This window comes from Osmerus eperlanus, chromosome 6 (genome assembly GCF_963692335.1).
Source record: "Osmerus eperlanus chromosome 6, fOsmEpe2.1, whole genome shotgun sequence".
NCBI lineage: Eukaryota > Metazoa > Chordata > Actinopteri > Osmeriformes > Osmeridae > Osmerus > Osmerus eperlanus.
The window spans coordinates 8,677,000-8,700,616 of NC_085023.1; the positions used below are offsets into that span (position 1 = coordinate 8,677,000).

The following is a 23,617-nucleotide window of genomic DNA, read 5'->3' on the forward strand; positions in this document are numbered from 1 at the left end:
CTTAACCCTTGTGCTGCCTTCGGGTCACATGACCCAAAGGTTCACAACGAACCATTGTTTTTTACCCAATACAAAAACAAATAAATAGCATTTTCTTTTAACCTTCGCAATGTGGGGGGTCTGAGACAGCCCGACGGTTAAAAGAAAATTCCTCACTTTGTTTTTGTATGCGGTAAAGTTGTCGCAATACGACGGTGGGTCACAATGACTGATGGGTCCGAATGACCCGAAGATAACACAAGGGTTAAGGAGCCTATCTATCACGCAACGATCAATTAATTCGGTTTCATGTTAATGAAATTCTGCTAATTATTCTTGCACCTTCTGCAACAGGTTCCTGTAGTAAAAACGGACAAGACATGTCTGTGACAGACCTCTGCTTGTAAAGCCTCAATCTCATCGTGTTTACATAAAATAAACCTGCTCCCGAGCAGGTTTAAGCTTACGGACCTGTTGCTATGACAGCAAGTCCAGGATGAGCTTCGAAGAACCGAACAATCCAAGATAATGACAAATTGTCAACAATCAAATCCAGCTAACTGAGTTAGCGACGTACGGAGAACGGGCCCCTGGAGGGTGCATGGGAGTTCGCCCAACCAGTCTACACATGTTTTGTGGATTTGGAAAAGGCGTTCGACCGTGTCCCTCGGGGGCTCATGTGGGGGGTGCTCCGCGAGTATGGGGTACCGGATTCCCTGATCGGGGCTGTTCGGTACCTGTACGACCGGTGCCAGAGTTTGGTCCGCATTGCCGGTAGTAAGTCGAACTTGTTCCCGGTGAGGGTTGGACTCCGCCAGGGCTGCCCTTTGTCACCGATTCTGTTCATAACTTATATGGACAGAATTTCTAGGCGCAGCCAGGGCGTTGAGGGGGTCCGGTTTGGTGACCTCAGGATCGGGTCGCTGCTTTTTGCAGATGATGTGGTCCTGTTGGCTTCATCGGGCCGTGACCTTCAGCTCTCACTGGAGCGGTTCGCAACCGAATGCGAAGCGGCTGGGATGGGAATCAGCACCTCCAAATCTGAGGCCATGGTTATCGACCGGAAAAGGGTGGAGTGCAATCTCCGGGTCGGGCAGGAGATCTTGTCCCAAGCGGAGGAGTTCCAGTATCTCGGGGTCTTGTTCACGAGTGAGGGAAGGATGGAGCGCAAGATCGACAGGCGGATCGGTGCGGCGTCCGCAGTGATGCGGGCTCTGCATCGGTCCGTCGTGGTGAAGAAGGAGCTGAGTCGAAAGGCGAAGCTCTCTATTTACCAGTCGATCTACGTTCCTACCCTCACCTATGGTCACAAACTGTGGATAGTGACCGAAAGAACGAGATCGCGAATACAAGCGGCCAAAATGAGTGTTCTCCGCAGGGTGTCTGGGCTCTCCCTTAGAGATAGGGTGAGAAGCTCGGTCATCCGGGAGGGGCTCAGAGTAGAACCGCTGCTCCTCCGCGTCGAGAGGGGCCAGTTGAGGTGGTGTGGAAGAAATTTGATTTCCTGTGTGCTTACATTATTCACTAATCAATAGAACTAGTCATTGGATACTAGTTAGTATGTTCTCATGTAAGCTTGCTATTAATAAGAGTATATTGTGTCTATGTGTCAGGTTAATAGATGTTTGGGGTCAGGAGACGATAGAGACGTTGTTACCTGTGAACAGTCCAGCCAGATATATGTTTGAGCTACATGGAATTCAAGCAGTGTCAAGCATTGAGAAATGGCATGCGTGGACTAATCATGACCCGACACATTGTTTTCCGTTGGAGTGAACGTTTGACGTAAAAATATTGGAGAGTCTAAAAGCGGTTTTGAAAGACAAGGAAACAAGTCGGACGTGTAAACAATTTGTCAGCTGGCCAATGTTTATGATATGGTTAACTGAAGCTACGAGACGGTGTGGCATTGTCTATCTTGAGAAAATACGGTCAGATCAAGCTAAAACTGATTCTGATAGAGAACAAGAGGCTGCTAGAATTGAACTAGAGCAGTTTGAGAGACAGAGCGTCCGGGAGTCATCGTTAAAACGTGATCAGATTGTTGCTATAGCTGTGGCTATGCAGAGGAGAACCAGAGACAGGGAAAATGCAGTGTTAGTGGAAGCAGCGGGTCAGGTGCAGCCAGCACAGAACCTACAAGAGAAGGTTGAGGTTCATACCACAGAAAATATGATTGGTGAGGTTAGTCAGGAAGGCCTAAGAACAGAAGAAGCACTACTGCTTATGAGGTTGAGGAAAGGGTTCAGGTCAATCAAGCAGAGAGAGCCCCAACCATGAAAGGCCTGTAACTATCAGTTGAACCCCCAGGTATCAATGAACCCTATGTGTGCATATCCACGTCCTGATGTATGACAGCCTATGTCCCTTTATCGCCCATGGTCAGTGACTGAGCTGAGGGAGCTAGGAAAGGGATTTCCTGACATGAGAGGACTCAGCAACATTTCTAAGAGATTTGCAAATAGTTATCAATGCCATACATACTTTTATTGAATCAAGGGTTAGAGGTTGCACTCCAGCCCGGTGTGTTGAGAAATAGATTCCTGATGGTGTTTAATGGCAGTAATACCGAAGGGGTGTTGCTTGACTGGAGCAAAGTGTATGATCGCAAACAGAGAAAAGATGAGGATTCTACAGATTATCTGGAAAGACTTACTAGGATTTTTGAAAAACATTCTGGTTTTACAGCAGCTGCATCCCCATGCCACTTTGTCATGTGTTCATATGTGGATTGCTTCCTGAACTCCAGGTAGAAGTTAAGAAACAGGTTCTACATTGGGAGAACAAAACTGTTGATATGATTATGGATTATGTCAAACATAATTGTACATTGATGCAGGAGAATGCAGAAAAGAAAGTTGAGAAATTAATGACATTGCAAATGAATGTCTTACAGAAAGAAAATAATATGTTTAAAGGAAAAAGGAGAGCCAGGGGCAGGCAGCAAGGGGAGTAAGAGATAGACAGGGATATGTGCATACTCTGTAAACAGATACGCCACAGGGCAGGTTATTGTCACAGTATACAGAAATAGTCAGTACCCTTCAGTCATATACTCCATACTACTGCACTCAACCCCTCCCGTTTTCTTCAGAACAAAGAGCTTGCTGTGGCCTGCTCAAGGACACTCAGACAGTAAACAGCCAAAATCAAAGTAATAATAATCAAGAATAGGGGATGCAGAGCTTCTCTTTTTCAAGTAAGACACAGAGCTACTAGGTTAGACAGTTCAACAGTATACAGTACCCAAATCAATGAGATGATCTCCTGACCCTGAACATCTATTAACCTGACACATAGACACAATATACTCTTATTAATATCAAGCTTACATGAGAACGTACTAACTAGTATCCAATGACTAGTTCTATTGATTAGTGAATAATGTAAGCACACAGGAAATCCCAATTTCTTCCACAGTGGCTCGGGCATCTGATAAGGATGCCTCCTGGACGCCTCCCTGGTGAGGTGTTCTGGGCACGTCCCACTGGGAAGAGGCCCCGGGGAAGACCCAGGACACGCTGGAGGGACTATGTCTCTCGGCTGGCCTGGGAACGCCTCGGGGTCCCCCAGGAAGAGCTGGTGGAAGTGGCCGGGGAGAGGGAAGTCTGGGCCTCCCTGCTTAGGTTGCTGCCCCCGCGACCCGACCCACGGAAAAGCGGCAGGTGATGGATGGATGGTTTAAAAGGCTACCTTTTCCTAAACTGACATGCACCAACTCAGAGCACTGAGTTTCAACATCCATTTACAAATTTTTTCTCTATTTTTTACTCTACTCTTAGTGCATGACTGTTTAGCTTAATGTCAGCACCTGTCTGTCATCAATTGTCTCTGGAGTGGGGGGTGGGGGCTTCTTATCCAACAAATTACACCCCTGAACTTTTAAAACATATCAATGGCCTACTACAATTGTAAATATCCTTTGGCCTCTTCTCCAATTGGTCCTAGATACAATCTAATCTAAAATCTAATATTTTAGTTTTTGGGGACTTTCCACATCAGCACCCATTTCCCAGTAATGCTGGGAATAAAACTATATGACAACAATAATGTTTAATGTAACTGGACTTTCTAACAGTACAACTGGCCCCAGCTTGGCACCCCAATGGTCTAGAAACTCCCATACCTGCATTGCAAATCAAGACAAGAGCCTTTTCATTAGGCCCAGTGGCAGACTCATGCTGTTTGAGCTGATTCGATCTCTGTCCTGGTTCTTCTAGACCTAAGTGCAGCTTTTGACACGGTGGATCAAGAGATTCTCTTGGAACGTATGGAGAACTATGTTGGGATTTCTGGTACGTCACTTAAGTGGTTTAGATCGTATCTATCTGATAGATCACAATATGTCCACTATGATGGCTGCTCATCCAGGAGCTCCACTGTAAAATACGGAGTACCACAGGGTTCAGTTCTAGGCCCTCTGTTATTTTCACTCTATATGCTGCCTTTAGGAAACATAATTAGAAGCTCTGGGGTAAATTTTCACTGTTATGCAGATGATACTCAGCTATATATGTCTATAAAGTCTGGAGAATTTCCACATGCTATGGAAAAATGTGTTTCTAGGTTGAGAGCTTGGATGACTGCAAATTTCCTTCTTCTAAATTCGGATAAAACCGAGGTTCAAATTTTCGGTCCTAAAAAATATTGAAATAATTTTTCCAATCTGACCTTAGACCTAGACGGCATCAAAGTCTCTCAAAGCCAGCTGGTAAAAAATTTTGGAGTCACAATGGACCCAGACCTTTCGTTTGAGTACCATATTAAGCAAATTACCAGAACTGCATTTTTCCATCTACGTAATATTGCCAAAATACGAAAATTTCTCTCAAAGGATGATGCCGAAAAACTAATACATGCATTTGTTACGTCCCGATTGGACTATTGCAATGTGTTGTTCTCTGGCCTCCCAATTACCCACCTAAAAATTTTACAGCGGGTGCAAAATGCTGCTGCTAGACTATTGACCAGAACAAGAAAGTTTGATCACATAACACCTACTCTTGTCTCTCTACACTGGCTCCCTATCCAAGCCAGAGCTGACTTCAAAGTTCTACTACTAACCTACAAATCTCTGCATGGATTGGCACCACTGTACCTCTCCGGTCTCCTTGCACCCTATTGCCCCGCAAGGACACTTAGATCTCAAGATGCCGGCTATCTGGTGGTTCCCAAAATTAAGAAAAAAACAGCTGGAGGTAGGGCGTTCTCATATAGAGCACCTCTTCTCTGGAACAAATTACTTGTCTCAATTAAGGAGTCTGATACTGTTTCGACATTTAAAATTAGTTTAAAAACGTTATTGTTTAGTCAATTCTACGACTGTTAAAGGTAAGTATGTTACTAGTTGGAGGCAACGGGGGACGGGTTGTTTCCATCCTTATTCTATAAGTATAACTTATTTTAGAGTTCTCTTCCCCCGGAACAGAGGGAAGAGAACTGTTTCATGTTCCAAACGAGGGGGGCTGTCGCTGTCTTGGTGTGTGGGGTTGCATCAAATTCCCCTTTTTTGCTCTGTTAAATTGCTGCACCAGTCCACCCTTGACCGGTGGGGATCTCATTCTATTATGACTGTAACTGTTAGCTGCTCCTGGCATTCTCTAATCCCTGCTCTCCTCTCTCTGTCCCCCCCACACACATCCCTTGTGGTGTGGGGGGTTTGAGTTGTCAGCACCTGCCTGGTCGTCGGTCGGCCAACGCTGGACCTGGTCGCGAGTCTCCCGGTCCTGTCCTACATCTATAAAGTTGAACAATGGATTTTGGTGTTTCAAAACCCATCAACACTGTATGACTATGTTTAGCCTGTGTTCTGCTCCTCTCTCTCACCAACCGTCTCTGGAGGAGGGGATCCCTCTCTGAATTGCTCCTCCCAAGGTTTCTTCCATTTTTTCTCCTGTTGAGAGTTTTTTTGGGGAGTTTTTCCTTGTCTTCCTTGAGGGTTTAGGTTGGTTGAGGGGCAGTTCTATGGGCATATGTGAAGCCCTCTGTGACATGCTTGCGTGTAAAAAGGGCTATACAAATAAATTTGATTTGATTTGATTTGAGGTTGTCAAATATCACCACTCATGGACTTCTGCCTAAATTGACATGCACCAACTCAGAGCAATGAGTTTCATCAACCATTAGCACATTTACTCTATGTTTCTTGACTCTACTCTTAATGCAAGACTATGTTTAAGTTATTGTCTGAAATTCTCTGTCACCAACTGCTTTGGTCATGCTATCTTAAAAGTCTAGTCCTTAGTTTAATTGTGCCAAAGAAGACCATAGAATGACCAAGCTGTGTTTGTTTGATTCAACTTTATAGTTCTGAAGAAGAAGACATTCTGTTTCTTTTAACAGTAGAATTAGCTGTGTTCAAACTAGCCACAGAATGGCTACTAGTCTAGAATGGCTATTAGGCCAAGGAGTGAAGGTTGGGGCTTGGTCAGCCCACAATGTCCTGAAATGTTGTGTGTGGGTCTCCCCAAGCTAGCAAGTGTGTCAAGGGCTCTGGTCCCTTGTGTGTGTGAGAATTTGGAGTGCGCACGCTGAGGAGCAGAGGGAGAGAGGATTTGGGGAATAAGCCCTAGCAATTAGCCAAGCATGCATATTTGAAATATTCATAAAAAATCTACTTTTCATCTTATATTCAACTTTTTATCAGATTCGTGTACTAAACATTCTCAAGAGTCTTCATTGGGTGTGCTTTGCCTTCGGCAAGGGCACAACCTTTGTTCTCTCACATATGTATTATTATTATTGTTTCTCTTCACACCCCTAAGCCTTCGTAAATATTTGGACTACATAGACAACCTAGGTGTCAAAAGTTTCGTCTTGGTAGCAATTGAGTTGCTTGTATTTGTATTTACGTTCCGTTGCACGGTTTAAGTAGAAATTAAGTTTTTGTGGCAAAAAGTGAAGCTAACGGTGGCTAACTTGCTAGCCACAGTCAATGACGCTACTTACGTCACTAACAGAGCTAGTCACTGGATGTGTATTTAATATGTGGGAAAAGAAGCAACCCTGTCCCAATATGCTTTTAAATCTATATAATCTTTATAAATAATAAGTATGCATTTTTATATAAAATATACTGAAATATCAATTGTAAAAATGTAATTAAAAACCCTTCTGCAACCGACGCAAGCAAGCACACCCTACAATTTCCCCAGAAATTGTACCCTCTCTAGTTTGAACTTGTGATTGAATCAAAGTATCGCTTTTTGACCGGCGGATGTGTAAAGCATTATTTTAGCGTTAGCGATAAATTCAATTTGTGACATACCAAGTTTGGTGTTGATATCTCAAAGATTTGCTGAGATATGATCCAACTTCCTGTTTGGTTGCTTTGCTGCCGATTTTGATTTGCTGTACCGGACTAACGGTTTTGAAAATCAGAGATCCCTAGGATGCCTTTTGTGAGGCTCAGTCTGGAGATAATCACTGGCAATTTTGAAAAAAAAAATCCTTAATCTTTATTGTACAGAAAAATCCAATATGGTGGCCATTATAGGTTTCTTGAGACTTTTTTGTTCCTCATGAGAAATAAGGCATATGTAATGAATTTGAGAATTTTGGGACTTATGGCCTGCAAATGGCATCACTTTGAAAATTGACATATTGGGGCATGGCCTGTAGCGCCACACATTTACATACATACACCCCTTTCAGCCATTTTGTATTGCATTTCTTGTTCCATTTCACCCTATATAAAGACATGTATTCTACACATCTGTAACACATTTCAAGTCGATTGGATCTATGGTTCATGAGGAGAAGATTTTTGAAGGTTGTACCAAATTTGGACAGTACAGCAAAATCCATCATGGCGGACCTTATGGGTCCTTGAGGCTTTTTTGTTCCTCATGAGAAATAAGGCATATGTGATGAATTTCAGAATTCTGGGACTTATGGCCTGCAAATGGCATCACTTTGAAAATGGACATATTGGGGCGTGGCCTGTAGCGCCACCTATTGTCTAAAGTGACCCATGTTTGGTATGGTAGTTACTAATGGTCTGCAGTTTCAACATGCCAAACTTCACAACCTTTTACAGTTCTGGTCTAGGGGCTGCCATTGACTCCCATGGAACCAGCATTGTAATAATAATAATACCACCAATAACAATAGGGTTCTCCTACCGGAGGAACCCTAATAAGAATACTAACAAAAACAATAGGTTCCCTCCTACCGGAGGAACCCTAATAAGAAGAATACTGTCGGAGAAATTTAGAATGTAAGATTATATTCTGAAAATACTGGTGCTAGCATTCCTTTGTCAGTAGAGAGCCCTCTCCCTACATGACCTATAGATGACACTAGGCTTATGTAAACAAACTGACCTAGTGCAATAAACCTTATCTGTGTTGAGTGAATCATATGGTCAAGCCTAGGGTCGGAGAACTCTGTAAGTTTCCACGTGCACGCGCACTCTGTCTCTGGGGTCGATCATATTGACAGCTGATATGCAGGGGAGGAGACTTCTCACTAATAAAGGGTCTAACCTGAAGACTTGTGAACCAGACAAACTTTGTAGCACAATGGCGTGTGATGTTTTTGTCTCCTTGTGGGCCGGCTGCAAGCAATAAAGCTTTTTTAAACTTGTTCACCGACTGACTGTGCAATGCCTGATAGATTAATATTCCTGACAAATAAAAAAATAAATAAAAAATAAATAAAAATAAATAAACCTCTTACTGGAGGAACCCTAATAATAATAATAATACTAACAAAAACAATATACCAACAATTACAATAAGGTTCCTCCTGATGGAGGAATCCTAATAATACCAACAATTACAATAGGGTTCCTCCTGACGGAGGAATCCTAATAATAAAACTAACAAAAACAATAGGTTCCCTCCTACCGGAGTAACCCTAATTAAGTGGTACAAAATATGTAAAAGGTTGTTGAACTAAGTTAGGGTATATTGATAGTTGTAGTGTGTATTAAATAACTTTAATACTTAATCAATCCACCCACCTTGCCACTCACTCTAACCATTGTCCTTCAGGCCATCCATTTATCTGTCCATCTTTCATTTATTCGGCTATTCACCGGCTAAAACCAGGAAGTACTCTACGTACATACGTTTGCAGTCTGAAATATTAATTAATGAGTGTTGGGGGTTCACATGAGATCTCTCATATGGAACAGCAACTTTGTCTATGTGCAAACTTGCTCTCTGCTTAAGCTCCCTTTTTCTTTTTCCTTATGAGCACTCCTCTAGCCTCTTCCCGCCAGTCTCTTTTCAGTGTCATTGTACGATGTCCTTTTGCAGCATTCTTTATTGAAGCCTAACTATTTGTTTGTCTCTCTTCTCCTTCCAGGTAATGTTCACAGAAGAGGATGTTAAGTTCTACCTGGCTGAGCTGGCTCTTGCCCTGGACCACCTTCACAGACTGGGAATCATCTACAGAGACCTCAAACCAGAGAAGTAAGGCACACACACAGGCACACTAACCACCTTCTACCTCCAGCCTCTCCCCATCTCCCTATTTTCAACTATAATCTTTGCAAATTTCCAACTGGAGTTGTGGGCCATCTACACCTAGTCCACAAACTCAAACAATCCTCCTCCATTTGACATTCTTTATTCTAACCCTTTGGATTATATAAAAATGTTGGGTAACTTCTATCTTCACAGCATTCTTCTAGATGAGGAAGGTCATATAAAAATAACAGGTGAGGATCTGTTTCCCCCTCCTCCCCTAATATGGGCATAGTGCTCATTGTGGTGACTCCCTGAGTTTTCCATGTTTCTTTGTTTTCTACCCTGCAGATTTTGGTCTGAGTAAGGAGGCCATACAGCACGACAAAAGAACCTACTCATTCTGTGGTACCATTGAATACATGGCTCCAGAGGTGGTCAACAGGCGAGGACACACCCAGAGTGCTGACTGGTGGTCATTTGGTGTATTAATGGTGTGTCTCCACTTTCCACCTCCCTTTTAGGGGGCCAAACAGCGAAGCTGCGAAGCCACCTTAAGTGTTTCTACCTTTTCTTCTTATTATAATTATTTATAAGGTTCCATATACTAACAATAACCTATTGTTATTGTTAGTTTTATTAGGGGTCAAGCAGCCAAGCTGCGAGGCACCTATTGTTTTTGTTAGTTTTATTATTAGGATTCCTCCGTCAGGAGGAAACCTATTGTTATTGTTAGTTTTATTAGGATTCCTCCGTAAGGAGGAAACCTATTGTTATTGTTCGCTGGCCCCTAATTTAGTACACAAATCTGAGAAAAAGTTGACTGTAAAATGAAAAATTGATTTTTTGTTAATATTTCAAATATGCATGCTTGGCTAATTGCTAGGGATATTTCCAATGAAATGTCTCCCCTTGCTCCTCAGTGCGTGCGCTCCACATTCTCACACACTCAGCCTTTCCCTTGACACACGCACAAGCTTGGAGACGCACACACAACATTTCAGGACATGACAGGAAATGTGGGCTGACCAAGCCCCCACTCACTCCTTGATTTTCAGCATAGGCCCTAGAAGACTTAGCCTGGTCCTAACCAGACTCTCGTACATTGCATTTGTACAGAGAGTCTGGCCTCGCTCCATTGACAAGCGTTGACTTGTAGGCGGGTACTCTGTTAAAGTTTAAAACTATTGGATCTGCCCAGAGCCACTCTGATCTGCCATAACCAATCACTAGCGTTCGCCTTAGCCAATTCCTTCACCAATACTGTAACAGAGCTAGCTGCCGTAGCTGGAAAATCAAACTGTTCCCGAACCCCGTGGGGAGGAGGGCCACAACCATCATGGCCACCAACAAAAAAAAAATCCCTATGTTCGCTGATTCACCGGTAGAAAATCAACCTGAAAAATCTGACTTAGGTACCTCATGGCCAGACCTATTTACAGAAGCAAAAATAAAATTGAGCGGAAGTACATAGAAGGGCAGAGCCAGGCTATAGAAGACCTTGGTGTCATTGCATTTTCGATTTTGTATACAATGGTAAAAAGTGAAACATTGATAGTATAGACCAGGGGTTCTCAAACTTTTCAGCCCACGACCCCTAAAATAATGGTGCCAGTGACTCGCGACCCCCGCATCCACGGAGGTGGTTTACGTATACGTGGGAGTAAAAATAGGCCCTGAATCTGATCCAGACCGGGCCACCAGAACCGGGCCCCGTATACGCCATCACAGCTAACCTGTTAATGCATGCAATACTTGATGTGATGCTAGTTCGGGAGTTCGATAGTAAATGCCAATGGAATGCCAAATTTTTGGGCCTTTATTTGAGCGCAAAATATTTTTTAAGCTTTAGTGTAAAATAAACAGCTGTTTTGCAATTGGTAAAACCTTATCTAGTGAAGGTGATGTATTTTTGTCTCTTAATTTTTCAGCCCCACCCTTACGTTTCTTAGCCTGGTTTTCCATCGTTATTCTTCTCCCGGTGCTCCCGATGGCCAGTTCGCTACTGTGGGGCTGTGCCGCGGTGGTGGATTTTCAAGTCATATTATTTTAAATTTCGTGCTATCAAGGGGTGCTGCATCACCCTCATCGCCCCTAGTTCCCATGGCCATGGGTATTCCCTCTCCAATGAAATCCAAAACTCAGCCTGTCAGTGTCTTGGCTGAGAACGCTGTCTTTAACGTTCGGTCTCTTGACAGTTCAACTAATGCGTCCTCCTGCTTGGATGTCAGATGGTTTGCCGTACTTACAGTGAATGGAAAATCTAAAGGCTGATGGCTTTTTTATTTGCATGCATTAATTTAACTACTATTTTTAACTTGTAAAAATGTTGGCTAAAATATGCAATTTCTAATTGTTTTACAATGTTCCTTGATTTCTGGAAATCATCTCGCGACCCCCCCTCGTTGTCTCGCGACCCCCCCCCCCCCACTTTGAGAACCACTTGTATAGACCATGAGTAACTACCACACCACAAATGGCCCACCATTACCCATAGGTGGTGCTACAGGCCACGCCCTGACGCTCAAAGATACAAGGCTTTCTGGAATGGGTGGGCTGACCAAGCCCCCACCCTTCACTCCTTAGCTTGAAGCAAAGGCCCTTGTGGATCTTGATGGTATTGCATTTCAGATTTGTTATCCCATTGATAAGTCTGCAGCATGTATTTTTCTATACAGTGACAATTTGTGAAGAATATACATTTTTCAATGGTTCGCAATCCATCAGGAGGAAACCTATTGTTAGTTGTTATTGTTAGTTTTATTCTTTTTAGGGGCCAAGCAGTGAAGCTGCGAGGCACCTATTGTATTTGTTAGTATTATTATTATTATTATTATTCCGCCATGGGTTCCTATGGCAGGCCCTAGAAGAGCTTGGTCGAAAGTTTAGAAATTTGGCACCCTCATTGGGGACAGTCCCCTAGTCCAATTCACAAAGTTACATGTCTCATACTTGGGCACTCTAGCGCCACCAACGTGTCAAAGTTGGAGTTGCGTTTACACATGTAACTTTTGAACCACTTGTCTGATTGTCAAAAATGAGGTACCGTTGGATTCCTTTGATCAAGCCGAGTTCAACACACCATGGCATCAATTTCCGGTTTTATAGGTTTTCCACAATTTCCGCTTTTATCAAAAACCTTTGAAAGCCTACTCCTCCCACAATTTTTGTCAAATCTTCTTGAATGAAAGAATAAAACATTTTTGGCACAGATTATCTTCAGACCACAATCACCTTGACATGTCAAAATAGGACTGAATTACAGCTGTTTAAACTTGGGCCAAATCTGACAACCACTTGCCACAGGAAAAACTGCTTATATTTTTACCCAGTAACTGAACTCTGATTTTCAGCACTGAGAATAGCTCACTAGGATAAGTTGGTGTCCTGGCAACAGCAACCTCAGAGGTTCGAATACAGCCAAAGCCGACGAGCTTGTCATGTCTCTGATTCTCTGTTTAGCAAGACTGTAAGCCACTGCAAAGGAAGCCAGGTACACCACAGTCGCAATCTACCTGTAGTCAAGCTGTGTATAGTCAATGCAATCCTCACACAAACTATCAAAATGATTTTTTGATGGATTCACACCAAACTTGCTACGTGTATTCGGAACCCTGTTCCGTGAATGTCTAAAATGTTTTTTTCGTCATATAACCTGCTTGGCCCCCTCATTGCTGCTTCCAGCTATATTTATTTGTGGTATTCTTAACCTGTTTACGCTCCTGTTTCGCTCGCGAGACAAAAATGCTGCCTCCCCCTTCCTCAGTTACGACGCACTAAATTCTAAAAAATATATTTTTTAGACGCTACACATGTTATACATCGTTGGAAAGCTACGATTCTTGTGCTTCCATTGAAATAAACCAATTCAAGATCAAGTCGCAATAGCAAGCAAAGTCAACGTCTTTTTCCGGTGAACATTCCTTCAACAATGCCAAAGAAAAAAGTTGTACTCACCCTAAGTTGTTCAAATAGGTCCAGGTGTGCAAATCATGCCATCAAAACTTGATCTGCGTAAGTCCCAAGGGTTCAAAGTATCTAACCATGTAAAGTAATTCGTCCAAATACAATGTTTTACGTTCATGAATAGCCATTATCCTTTGTTTCATTATGCAAGTTAGCCGACGGAAGAAACAACTTGTTCACATAAAAGTGTTATTTTCTCAGATTTATCAACGGAGTATTTACAAAATGAAGGTCTCAAAATGTCCGTTGAACCCTCCCCTTTTGATTGACACCTTGTTCGACCCAATAGGAGCTTCCATGCCCCGTTGACAGCCCTCTAAAGCCAACTAGGTCTGTGCGTCCTGCCCCCCCCCCGCCCCCCCCCCCCACACTCGTTCTAAACAAATTTCTCGAACTGGCTTCGACTGGCTCTGAAATTAGCTCGTTAGCCTTGTAGCTGACAGCTAGCTGAAAATGCCAATACCTCATTTGTATGCGTCTGTGGAGCCTTCAAAATAACAGTCGATTGCGCAATATGGTTGACAGAATCAGTGTTCTTTGTGCGCCAATCCTTGGAATCAGATAAAGCACTCCAATGTGTTCATGCTTCAGTTTTTGTGTTTCAGTATTACTAATTAGGGATTTAGCTATTATATATGATAGTTCTAAGTACCACCTTTCATTAGAGATAACAATTATGAAAAATAATACCTTTTTATTTGACCTTGACCTTGGTTACAAAGGGTCATTTTGGAGTCTCCAAAAGACCCTTTTAGAAAATTCCTGGATGTACTCTTATAAAAACATGTGTCAAATATGAATATATTGTGGTATTATGTTTGACTTTTGATTTTAATTGGGTAAGGCTTCAACCTGTGGTCCAATTTAGTCTTCCAGATAATACCTACCACCTCTAGGCCTATTCAGGCCTCTGTTTTCAAAACAAAATCTAGGCGGAAATAGAAATTTTCACTTTCCTTGTGTTCAAGCTTCTATTACTCAACACTAGAAGGACTGACAGGGGTCCTGACAACAGGGGACATAACTTCAGAGTGTCAGCTTTCAAAAGAGATCATTTACATGCATGTACTCCAAATGGTTCAAGAACAGCTTCCAATTTACTTTGGGTATGCTGTTTAGGCGTTTTCAGGCAAATTTAACAGGAACATGAAAAGGTTAATTGTACCAGCCAGGACAAGTCTAGTTTTAGCACACTTGTCTAGACCTATGCAGAGCAACCCCACAGGTGGAAATATAATCTACCTGTCTAGAAAATCTAATTTCCTCAAGAGTAGAAGAACTGGGGGGAGGGAGGACAGAAGAGAGCAAAGAGGTGGTAAGAGGGGAATGGTGGGATGACACAAAGGAAATGTTAAGGTAGAGAGAGAGCAGGGAGTATGTATTTATGTAAATCACATTTAAATGTCTAAATGTCTCCAATCAGGATAATAAGGGCATCCTTGCTATAGTTAAGGATTTTCAATAACTTAATCTACAATGAAACAGACACAATTTACTCTTCATACACTATACATTACTGCTGTGTATGTTTTAGAGGAGTTGGCCCATCTCCAGGCATGCAGTGTTGAAGAGTTCCAAGAGTGAATTTCTTTCACCGTCACAGTATGCACAGTCACATAGATCAACAGTTGCATAATAGGAGACATAAGGACAGGTCAGACTGGCACATTATTACACTATTTTAATATAGATGCCTGCTGCAATTAATTCCAATTTAAATCTAAAGAAAAAGACAGAGGGATGAAGAGCAAGGATGACAGAAAATGATATAGTGTTAGATCAGAGAAAAAAATATTATTTTGTCAGCAATTTGTGTGGTTAATCTACATTGTTTATTTAATAAATGGGACATATCAGGGGCCTGTTCCATAAAGGCGCTCAAATAATATGGACTTAAAGTCCCAAACCAGACTTGAATTAGCTTAACAAGTCAAGCGGGGCTAAAGCGGTTCCATAAAGGCCAATTTCAGCTCACGCAGTCCTACTAATTCAAGTCAGATTTAAGTAGTCAAGCTAATTGCACGTGCACCCTATTCTTAAGCAGCCAGAGAGGTAAAACATGGATCATACAATCCACCACGGCAAAAGCAATGCACACGGCCACGTGACTTCTTCCAGAAAGAACGTTCCCTTTAAGCCGTGTAGTATGACAGCTCCCTCATCCACCGCTTCATCAAAATGAAACGACACACCATGATTGACGTGAACGATAGGCTACGTAGGTCAAGGTCCTTTTTTAGACCTTTAGTTACGTCGTTGATTAAGTAACAGACACCCTCTAAACACATGTAAATTAACTTTTTTTTTTTACATTGTTTTAAATAAATAGCCTACTATTAATCAATACATTACCCAGTAGCCTAACTTTTTAACATGGTTGTGTCGGGAAAATGGAGGATATAGATGTAGCCTATGGATTTAGGTTTGTTTTGCAATTGTAGACTGTTAACAACTATATAGCTATGATAATTATACTCGGATAATTTAGATTGAGATAGGCCTATGCCTGATGCCTAAACATTTGAAATCACAAACTACTGTAGGCTAGCCATAGGCTACGTTTAACGTGGTGTGTATCAAATCATTGTTCATCATTGTTTAATGCATTAGGCTAAATGTTGTAGCCTATGTAGGCTATTTAAGTTGATTTTCTATCAATGTTGAACATATTGAACTGATGAGAATAAGAAAATGAGAATATCCGTGGTAAATCATCGTTTTCCCGTTGGGTCAGTGTTACAGGAAGGTCTGGTTAAGCACCAAGTCACACTAAGCCTGACAGTTAGCCTGCCCCGGACCAGACTAGTTTCACAGCCTAAGTTGAAATTGTTTCTGTTTTTTGTTTGCTTGCATGTCAGTTTGAGATGTTGACAGGGTCACTACCTTTCCAAGGGAAGGACCGTAAAGAGACAATGGCTCTGATTCTGAAGTAAGATCAAAGACACTTATACATTCCTATGTTTCTGTGTTTGAAATGTCCGTTAAGATACATCTCTGCTGATTGTTGTTGATTTTTTGTTGCAGGGCAAAGTTGGGCATGCCTCAGTTCCTCAGCCCTGAGGTACAGAGTTTATTACGAGCACTATTCAAAAGAAATCCTACCAACAGATTAGGTACAGTGTTTGGCAGTTTATGTTACAAATATGTGTGTGTTGTGTATATCAGTCTGTCTTGCTTCAGTATTGCAGCAGGACATGAGGGCTGAGCAGGTAGGATTATGGTTAGCCAGACAGAAGGGTAAATATAAATAGTTCCATAAATCACTTCATACATGATTCATCACCTGCTGATGTGATGTGTCATTGCATTTCTTATCAGTATTTCCTACCTGACTTGCTCAACCCGGGACTAGGGTCTTCTGACTCAGGCATGGTACAACCACCTTTCATAAACACAGATTTAGCCAGCTACAACACAGAAAAGCTAGCGATTCCATTGCACGGGTGGGTGGTATTTATACTGAGGAGAGAGGTTAACTCGGTTACACTCATCCCCCTAAACTCACTCCCACATTCTACAATAATCAGTGTGTGTGTGTTAGGAGCTGGACCGGATGGGGTAGAGGAGATCAAGAGACATGATTTCTTTGCACCTGTAGACTGGAACGTAAGTACAAACCTACTTGGGTACAAACCTCACTCTCCTCTCTACTCACTCCACCCAATCTCCATTTCTACTCCCCGCCCTCTATCTTGTCCCCTACCTGAAAGGCAACTGTTGCCAGAGGGAATATGAATTTGGTTTCAACAGGATGTTCTCTAGAATAGAGAGAACATTCTCCTTCTCTCTACATGTCTTTCTCTGCTGGCTGGCAGGTGGGCGGGTGGCCGGGAGGGAGACAGACAGACAGACAACAGGCAGAAAAACTTCAGAATGAAGAGCTGTTTCTCATTTTCTGTAGATAATTATCTTTTACTTATAGCACCTACTGTTAGGTTGAACCTAGATGTGTTTTTAATCCTGATATACACACACTCGCTGTCTACTCAATATTTTCCTACTCCCTTATTCCTTGTGTTTTGCCCATAAAAACCAAGGTAGCGATGATTGCACCTGCAATCTTGGACCTGAGTTGAAGTGAATAATCACAGCCCTTTTGAGCTCCTCCTGTGTTGTTCTTGTTCTGTAGAAGCTATACAGGAGAGAAATTAAGCCTCCATTCAAACCAGCTGTAAGACGGCCTGAGGACACGTTCCACTTTGATCCTGAGTTCACTTCCCAAACTCCCACAGGTCTGAATCCAAAGACACAATCACACACACTGCTGATGTAGCGATGTACTGCTGATGTAGAACTAGTTACTGTAATCTGAAAGGTGAATATTTGATACATGCCAGTAGGGCTGCAACTAACGATTATTTTAATAATCGATTAATGATTATCGATTATTTTTTCGATTAATCGGATAAAAAAAACTAAAACAAAAAAGCATTAATTTCCAACCCTTTAATCAAAAACAGAACTGACAAATTCACAGTGCAAAAAATCTTCAGAATGTGCACAAACAGGCACACAATTTTGAAAAGGTTATTAATATTAGCGTGGATTTAATGCTATTTTCCAAGATGAGCAATTTATTTGAGTTTTGTTTAAAACTTTAATGAAAATTGAAAGGTTGTGGAAGTAGGCCAGACTTTATTAGAATAATCAGGTGTATATTTAAGATTTTTTGACACAATTTTGAAAAAAGTTAAGATTTGCGAGGATTAAGCTATTTTCAAAGATTAGTGATTTTCTATTATTTTATTTGAAACTTCATTGAAAAAGTAAAGGCTGTGGAAGTATAGCAGCCATTGTTAAGATACTCTGGTGTCTGTTTGAGGTTTTATATTTCAAAAAATATGATAAAATGTTAATCAAATCAAAATGTTATGGGTTGTTTTCACTCGGTCCCTAACGCGATGCTGCAAAGTAGCGTCTTCCGAATGTGAGACGAATGTCGAATATGAAACTAACTTCACCTCGGTCAATTAACACACTGATTCGATGTATTTAGTGTGAAATGCTCCCACACCTTGGATGACTTGGGTCGTACTGATTTCTCTGCCTCCGCCATGTGTTTCAGAATAACGTTACTCAACAACGTCTCTCCGATGGCCTTTCCTCTACCTCCGCTCCGCTCCCAACTAAACTTTTTTTTTTAATACTCAAACATCTCTGCGACATATTGAGTGGCGTAATAATCGCGCGACACAACGAATCGATAATGAAATTTGTTGCCAACGCCTTTAATAATCGATTTTAATCGATTTAATCGATTCGTTGTTGCAGCCCTACATGCCAGATATCAGATCATTTTGCATTTAGCCTACTATATGTCTGTTGTTTCGTAGTCAACATGAATACAAAGATTTACATGGTCAGTTCAGATTTCCTCTTAAAAGCAAGATAAATTCCAAATGTAGAAATGTTCTAACATTTGCTGAACCTGCATTACCCACTGTTCAAGCATGGGTGCCCAGCCTGGGTGTCCTTAAGTGCTGCTTGAGCTGTACCAGGCAACCAAACTGACTGACCCTCTTTCTCTACTGTCAATACCAGCTTTTCTGTCATCCGATCAGCTGTCAACACAATCCTGTATTTCAGTCACCTATTAAAACACAACAGTGTTATAATTTGACAGCCCTCCATCAGACAGTTGATTGGATCACAGCAGTATTTGAAAAGATATACAGTTAATTAGATGTGTATTGGTTGATACCAATCCTGCTGCCTTCCAACATATGGCTGCCATCCAATCAACTGTCTGATGGAGGACTTGTCTGCAACATCAGTGTCCTAGATATCCTAATGGCTTGAGTGTGACTAAAAAGTATGACTGATGTCTGTTGTTCCCCCTGCATCCACAGACTCCCCAGGAGTCCCCCCCAGTGCAAACACCCACCAGCTCTTCAGGGGTTTCAGTTTTGTTGCCACCAGTCTGGGACAGGAACAGTCCATTGCCGGATTTCGACCAAACACCGTCAACCCCATTGTACAGGTAATGCCTCCAAGTCTCAGCTCTAAATCTCTATATTCAGCTCTGAGCCGCTCCAGTTATGTAACTATCTGAGGGTATCCTGTCATCTGCCTCATAGTTCACTGAGCCATGTGCAGATCCATTGTCCCTCAGACCAGACTATCAATCAAATCTGTCAACAAACAGACAAATTCTGCAGACAGACATGGTTTCAACTCTCTACTGCACAATGACAAAGCTGCAGACCATCTTTGTCTATCTGGTCATCCATGACTTTTGATTTAGGATGAATTAGAACATGGGGCTCCGCAGTGGCTCACCAAACTAATGCGCACACCATTTAGGCTGAAGCCATGCGTGGCTTGGGTTCGAATCTGGCCCTTTACCGCATGTCATCCCCTTCTGACACCAGAACTGTTTTGGAATTTTTACCTCTAACTGTACGATAAAATAGTCAGGATGCCTGATTTAACCAATTATTTATTAACACCAATGGTAAGTAACAAAGATATTTGTGATCCGTCTATCGAAGGGCAACACGCTAGTCGACATGCCTTTTGAGTTTGATGCAGGACAGTTCTAACATCTGTTGATCCTATCAGTATACATGTCTGTCACAGTCACAAGTCCTCCCTATGATCAACCTAATCAATAGTGTAGCGGGGTTTGCTCGTTTAAGATTAGTAATACTTAATTTAATAATAAAGTATGTAGTTCTTAGGGCACCACCTCTTATTGTTAAAGGGATAGAGGAAACCTTATTGAATAATATTTAAATAATAGCCTTCGTAATAATCAGTCTAATCTTAAGTCGTGAATTCTATGAAAGTAGAGCAGATCAGATAACGTGAGTGATACGCGAATATTATACACAATGATTTATTTAGGAGAATGTAATTATAATGAACAAATACCAGATAAGTTATGGGTTAGTCAGAGTAGTACAGTGGCTGGATGCAAATGAGGGCGAGCAACACAATGGCTGTGTAGAGTGCGTGTAAAGGGGGGAGGGAGAGAGAGTGAGAGAGGGGTAGAGAGGGACAGGTAGGCCTTTGTGGTAACAATGGACGAGCAAGGGCAACTGACTTAGCAAGGGTTAAGCTAACTCATTTGTAAAATACAATCAACATCAACAATTCAATCACAACATGCCAATATGTCACAGGTAAGAAATATTGCAAATCGTAGTTACTTTTGTCGGTTTGAAGAAGGGTAGAGTCAATGGTTTCGTTATCGTCCAACGAAAATAGAACAACGGAATCTTTGGCCAAAGTTCCGGGCGCTCAGTGAATTTGCAGGTTGAGAGGAATAGTTTAGAAATGTCGCGAGCACTTCAGTTTAATCCTACGAACAAGCGGGGGTGATTGTACGTTTGGGGGTTTTATACTCCAAAGGAAAAGGGGGGGTCCCCGTGAAGGTGACCTCTTTCATTGGTCAGTTTCCCCCCACCTGGGCGTCGTCCTGAGATCTGCCTAGGTGTGAAGTAGTTGTACCTTTTGAGTTCGGTTATTTCAACTGTCCATGGAATGCATAAACTTCAGAATATGACAATACAACATTCATAAATGGTTTTGTTAGTATGGTACAATCATTTTGATATCAAGATTGGCTGACTTAACTATACTTGAAGGGAAGTTATAATCAAGCCTCAATTAAACAACGTTCTAAGTAAATGAGAAAAACACACATTATAACACATTAACTACTGTCGTTGAAATAATGTCCATGAGCCATGTAGTCCTTGAGAATATGTTTGTAAATCCACATAAGAAAGTTCTTCCTTGTAAATCCTTTGTCTGATACTGGGGCCGTGTGGCCTCTGTATCTGACCCCATGCTGGGCCAGAAGCTTTGAAGCTTCTCCTCTGGGATAAGGACAAAGGGGGAAGACCCTTTCCTTGTCGGGGGTAGGAGAATGTGTGATGGTACCGTGCTTTGTCTGTGGACTGTGCTACAATAGTAAGGCTCCACCCTGACTTACAGGATAAAGTCACACCTATGGTTTCTAAAACGAATCAGAATCTATTGTTTCTTACATTCCACAAGATTTCCCCTTAGCAGTTAAGATCACACCATAAACCTATAAACCCTTAGGATTCCCTTCCTATCTCCGCCAGAACTTAATTCAGTCAGTCACCTGTTTTTACAAGCAACTGGTAACATTCTATATTGATCAGTTAACACTTTACAACCCAGGGAGAGGGAGGCAGATTGACTCGTTAATATCTGACTCAAATTTAGAAATGTGATTCTGACATGAATCTCGGACATAGGTGAGAATCGTATGCTTGATCAGGGCTCCGACCTTAAAGTAAGCTTATTCACTAATCAACCGTTTATCTCTACTATGGATATATACTTATCCACAGTCACAGTATGTAAACTGACCCCAGAGGCTACAATATCAACTTCGGAGCATTGAAAGCCCTACTGAAAGTGACTCAGTAGTCACCTACTTCGAAAGTGTATGTCTATAAACAATAATTGCCAAATCAAGCCAACTAGCTCAAGGTTTTCACTGCCTTAGTTTGAGCGATACATACAAGGAGAACCAGTAGTTTTAAATGCAAATAATAGTTTTTTATCTAAATAGTAAGATAATCAATACATAATAATAACTAGAGAGGGTACAATTTCTGGGGAAATTGTAGGGTGTGCTTGCTTGCGTCGGTTGCAGAGGGGTGCGTTTTTTAATGACATTTTTACAACTGATATTTCAGTAAATTTTATATAAAAATGCATACTTATTATTTATAAAGATTACATAGATTTAAAAGCATTTGCTGCTCATTTACAACTCAAAATACTAAGAGTGAAGTGTAGAACGAAATAGTTGTCTTCTCATTTCCCAAGAGGAAATGGTGATCAGAAGCCTCATAGTTGAATCAAAACGAATACATTTGGCAGACCGGTGTAAAAATTGACCTAATCTCTGTGACTTAAACGTCCTTTCAAGGTTTTCCCTTCTCGTGATATTTTCTAGCCTACTCATATTGCATTCATTCATTAATAAAGAACCCCCTCTGAAGCTTATTCTAACAACGACGTTACCGGCAGTAGCTATCTCAGATGGAATCGCGATTCAAATAGTACCATCTGCTAACTGAAAATATGCCCCCAAAAACGTAAATAAGATTGACATTTATTTAGGGGAAAATCCCTCATTCATAAAAATCTCAGTGGTAGCGATCATTGTCAGTAACAACGCAAAATGCGATATAGCCCTGTGTGGAGAAGCTGACCCGGTAAATTGTACTACTACGGTACAGTACTAGACTGTGTTCGTCTTGGTAGCGATTGCGTTGGTTGAATTCGATTTAACGTTCCGTTGTACGGTTTAGGCTGAAATTAATTATTTTCATGAACAGATGTACAAAGTTTAGGCTGTGGCAATGGAGTTCAGGTTAGTAGTCACTAGTCAGATAGTTTCACCTATTGAACGACTGTTGATTTAAGTAAGGGTAGTGCCGAACATGTTCTGTCGCCGTTTGACTTCTAAACAGCTGTGGAGATGTTTTTGTTAGATACTAGACTACCCTTACAAAAAAGAAGTATATTAAAGTATACTAAAATATGGATAGTACACTTTTAGTTCACTTTTGATATACTTTTAAGAAGTATGCTTAGAAAATAGTTCACTTTTGATATACTTTTAAGAAGTATGCTTAGAAACAGAAAATGGTATACATTTCTTCTGGAGTAGGATGTACTTTTATGTTCTATTATATTATTTATATTAATTTTAAAGTACCTTACAGGTTACATTTTTTAGATATGAATGAATAATTGAATAACAAAACATTCTGAAGCCCTATAATCTTATACTAATAATTATAAATTGGAGTATTAATGGAAAAAACGAAAAAGCTACTTGAGAAAGAAGCAGACAGAAGGATTGCATTATGCATTTGAAGGTTATTCTGTCAAACTGACTGAAGAACGAAACGACGTGAAAAAAGATAGCGTGGCTCATTGGCTGGTCAATTCCCATGATGCAAGGCGGTAAATAGTGTTAAAATGTGCTAATGAGTTTGCCGTTTGTTCGAAATACAAATGTAACTTCATGAATTTTGTTTTTTAAATCTGTCTGCTTAAAATGTAATGTTTTGTTGCGTGGTCATTGTTGTGGTGGTTTACCATTGTAACCATGAGTTAAATGACTGTTACGTTTCATAAGAAGAGCTGGATTCTTGCAACGCTTGCGCCGTGAATAGCTTCTTTCAGCTAAGAATCTGTAGTGTAAAGGCCGATATATGCTTCTGCGTTTTTCGAAAAACGGACACATGGGAACGCCCTCGTCT

The 23,617-nt window shown here is 41.3% G+C and overlaps 1 protein-coding gene across 3 annotated transcripts in view; it reads left to right on the forward strand.

Annotated features, from left to right (window-relative positions):
- The window catches only part of rps6ka2 (ribosomal protein S6 kinase, polypeptide 2), a 182,713-nt gene that overhangs the window by 102,159 nt on the left and 56,937 nt on the right, over nt 1-23,617 (forward strand). For all 3 annotated transcript variants that reach the window (XM_062463269.1, XM_062463268.1, XM_062463271.1), the window contains 8 exons: nt 9,292-9,398; nt 9,609-9,646; nt 9,744-9,886; nt 16,217-16,287; nt 16,383-16,471; nt 16,900-16,964; nt 17,488-17,590; nt 19,208-19,338. In XM_062463269.1, coding sequence (XP_062319253.1) covers nt 9,292-9,398; nt 9,609-9,646; nt 9,744-9,886; nt 16,217-16,287; nt 16,383-16,471; nt 16,900-16,964; nt 17,488-17,590; nt 19,208-19,338 — 747 coding nt within the window. The remainder of the gene's footprint in view (nt 1-9,291; nt 9,399-9,608; nt 9,647-9,743; nt 9,887-16,216; nt 16,288-16,382; nt 16,472-16,899; nt 16,965-17,487; nt 17,591-19,207; nt 19,339-23,617) is intronic.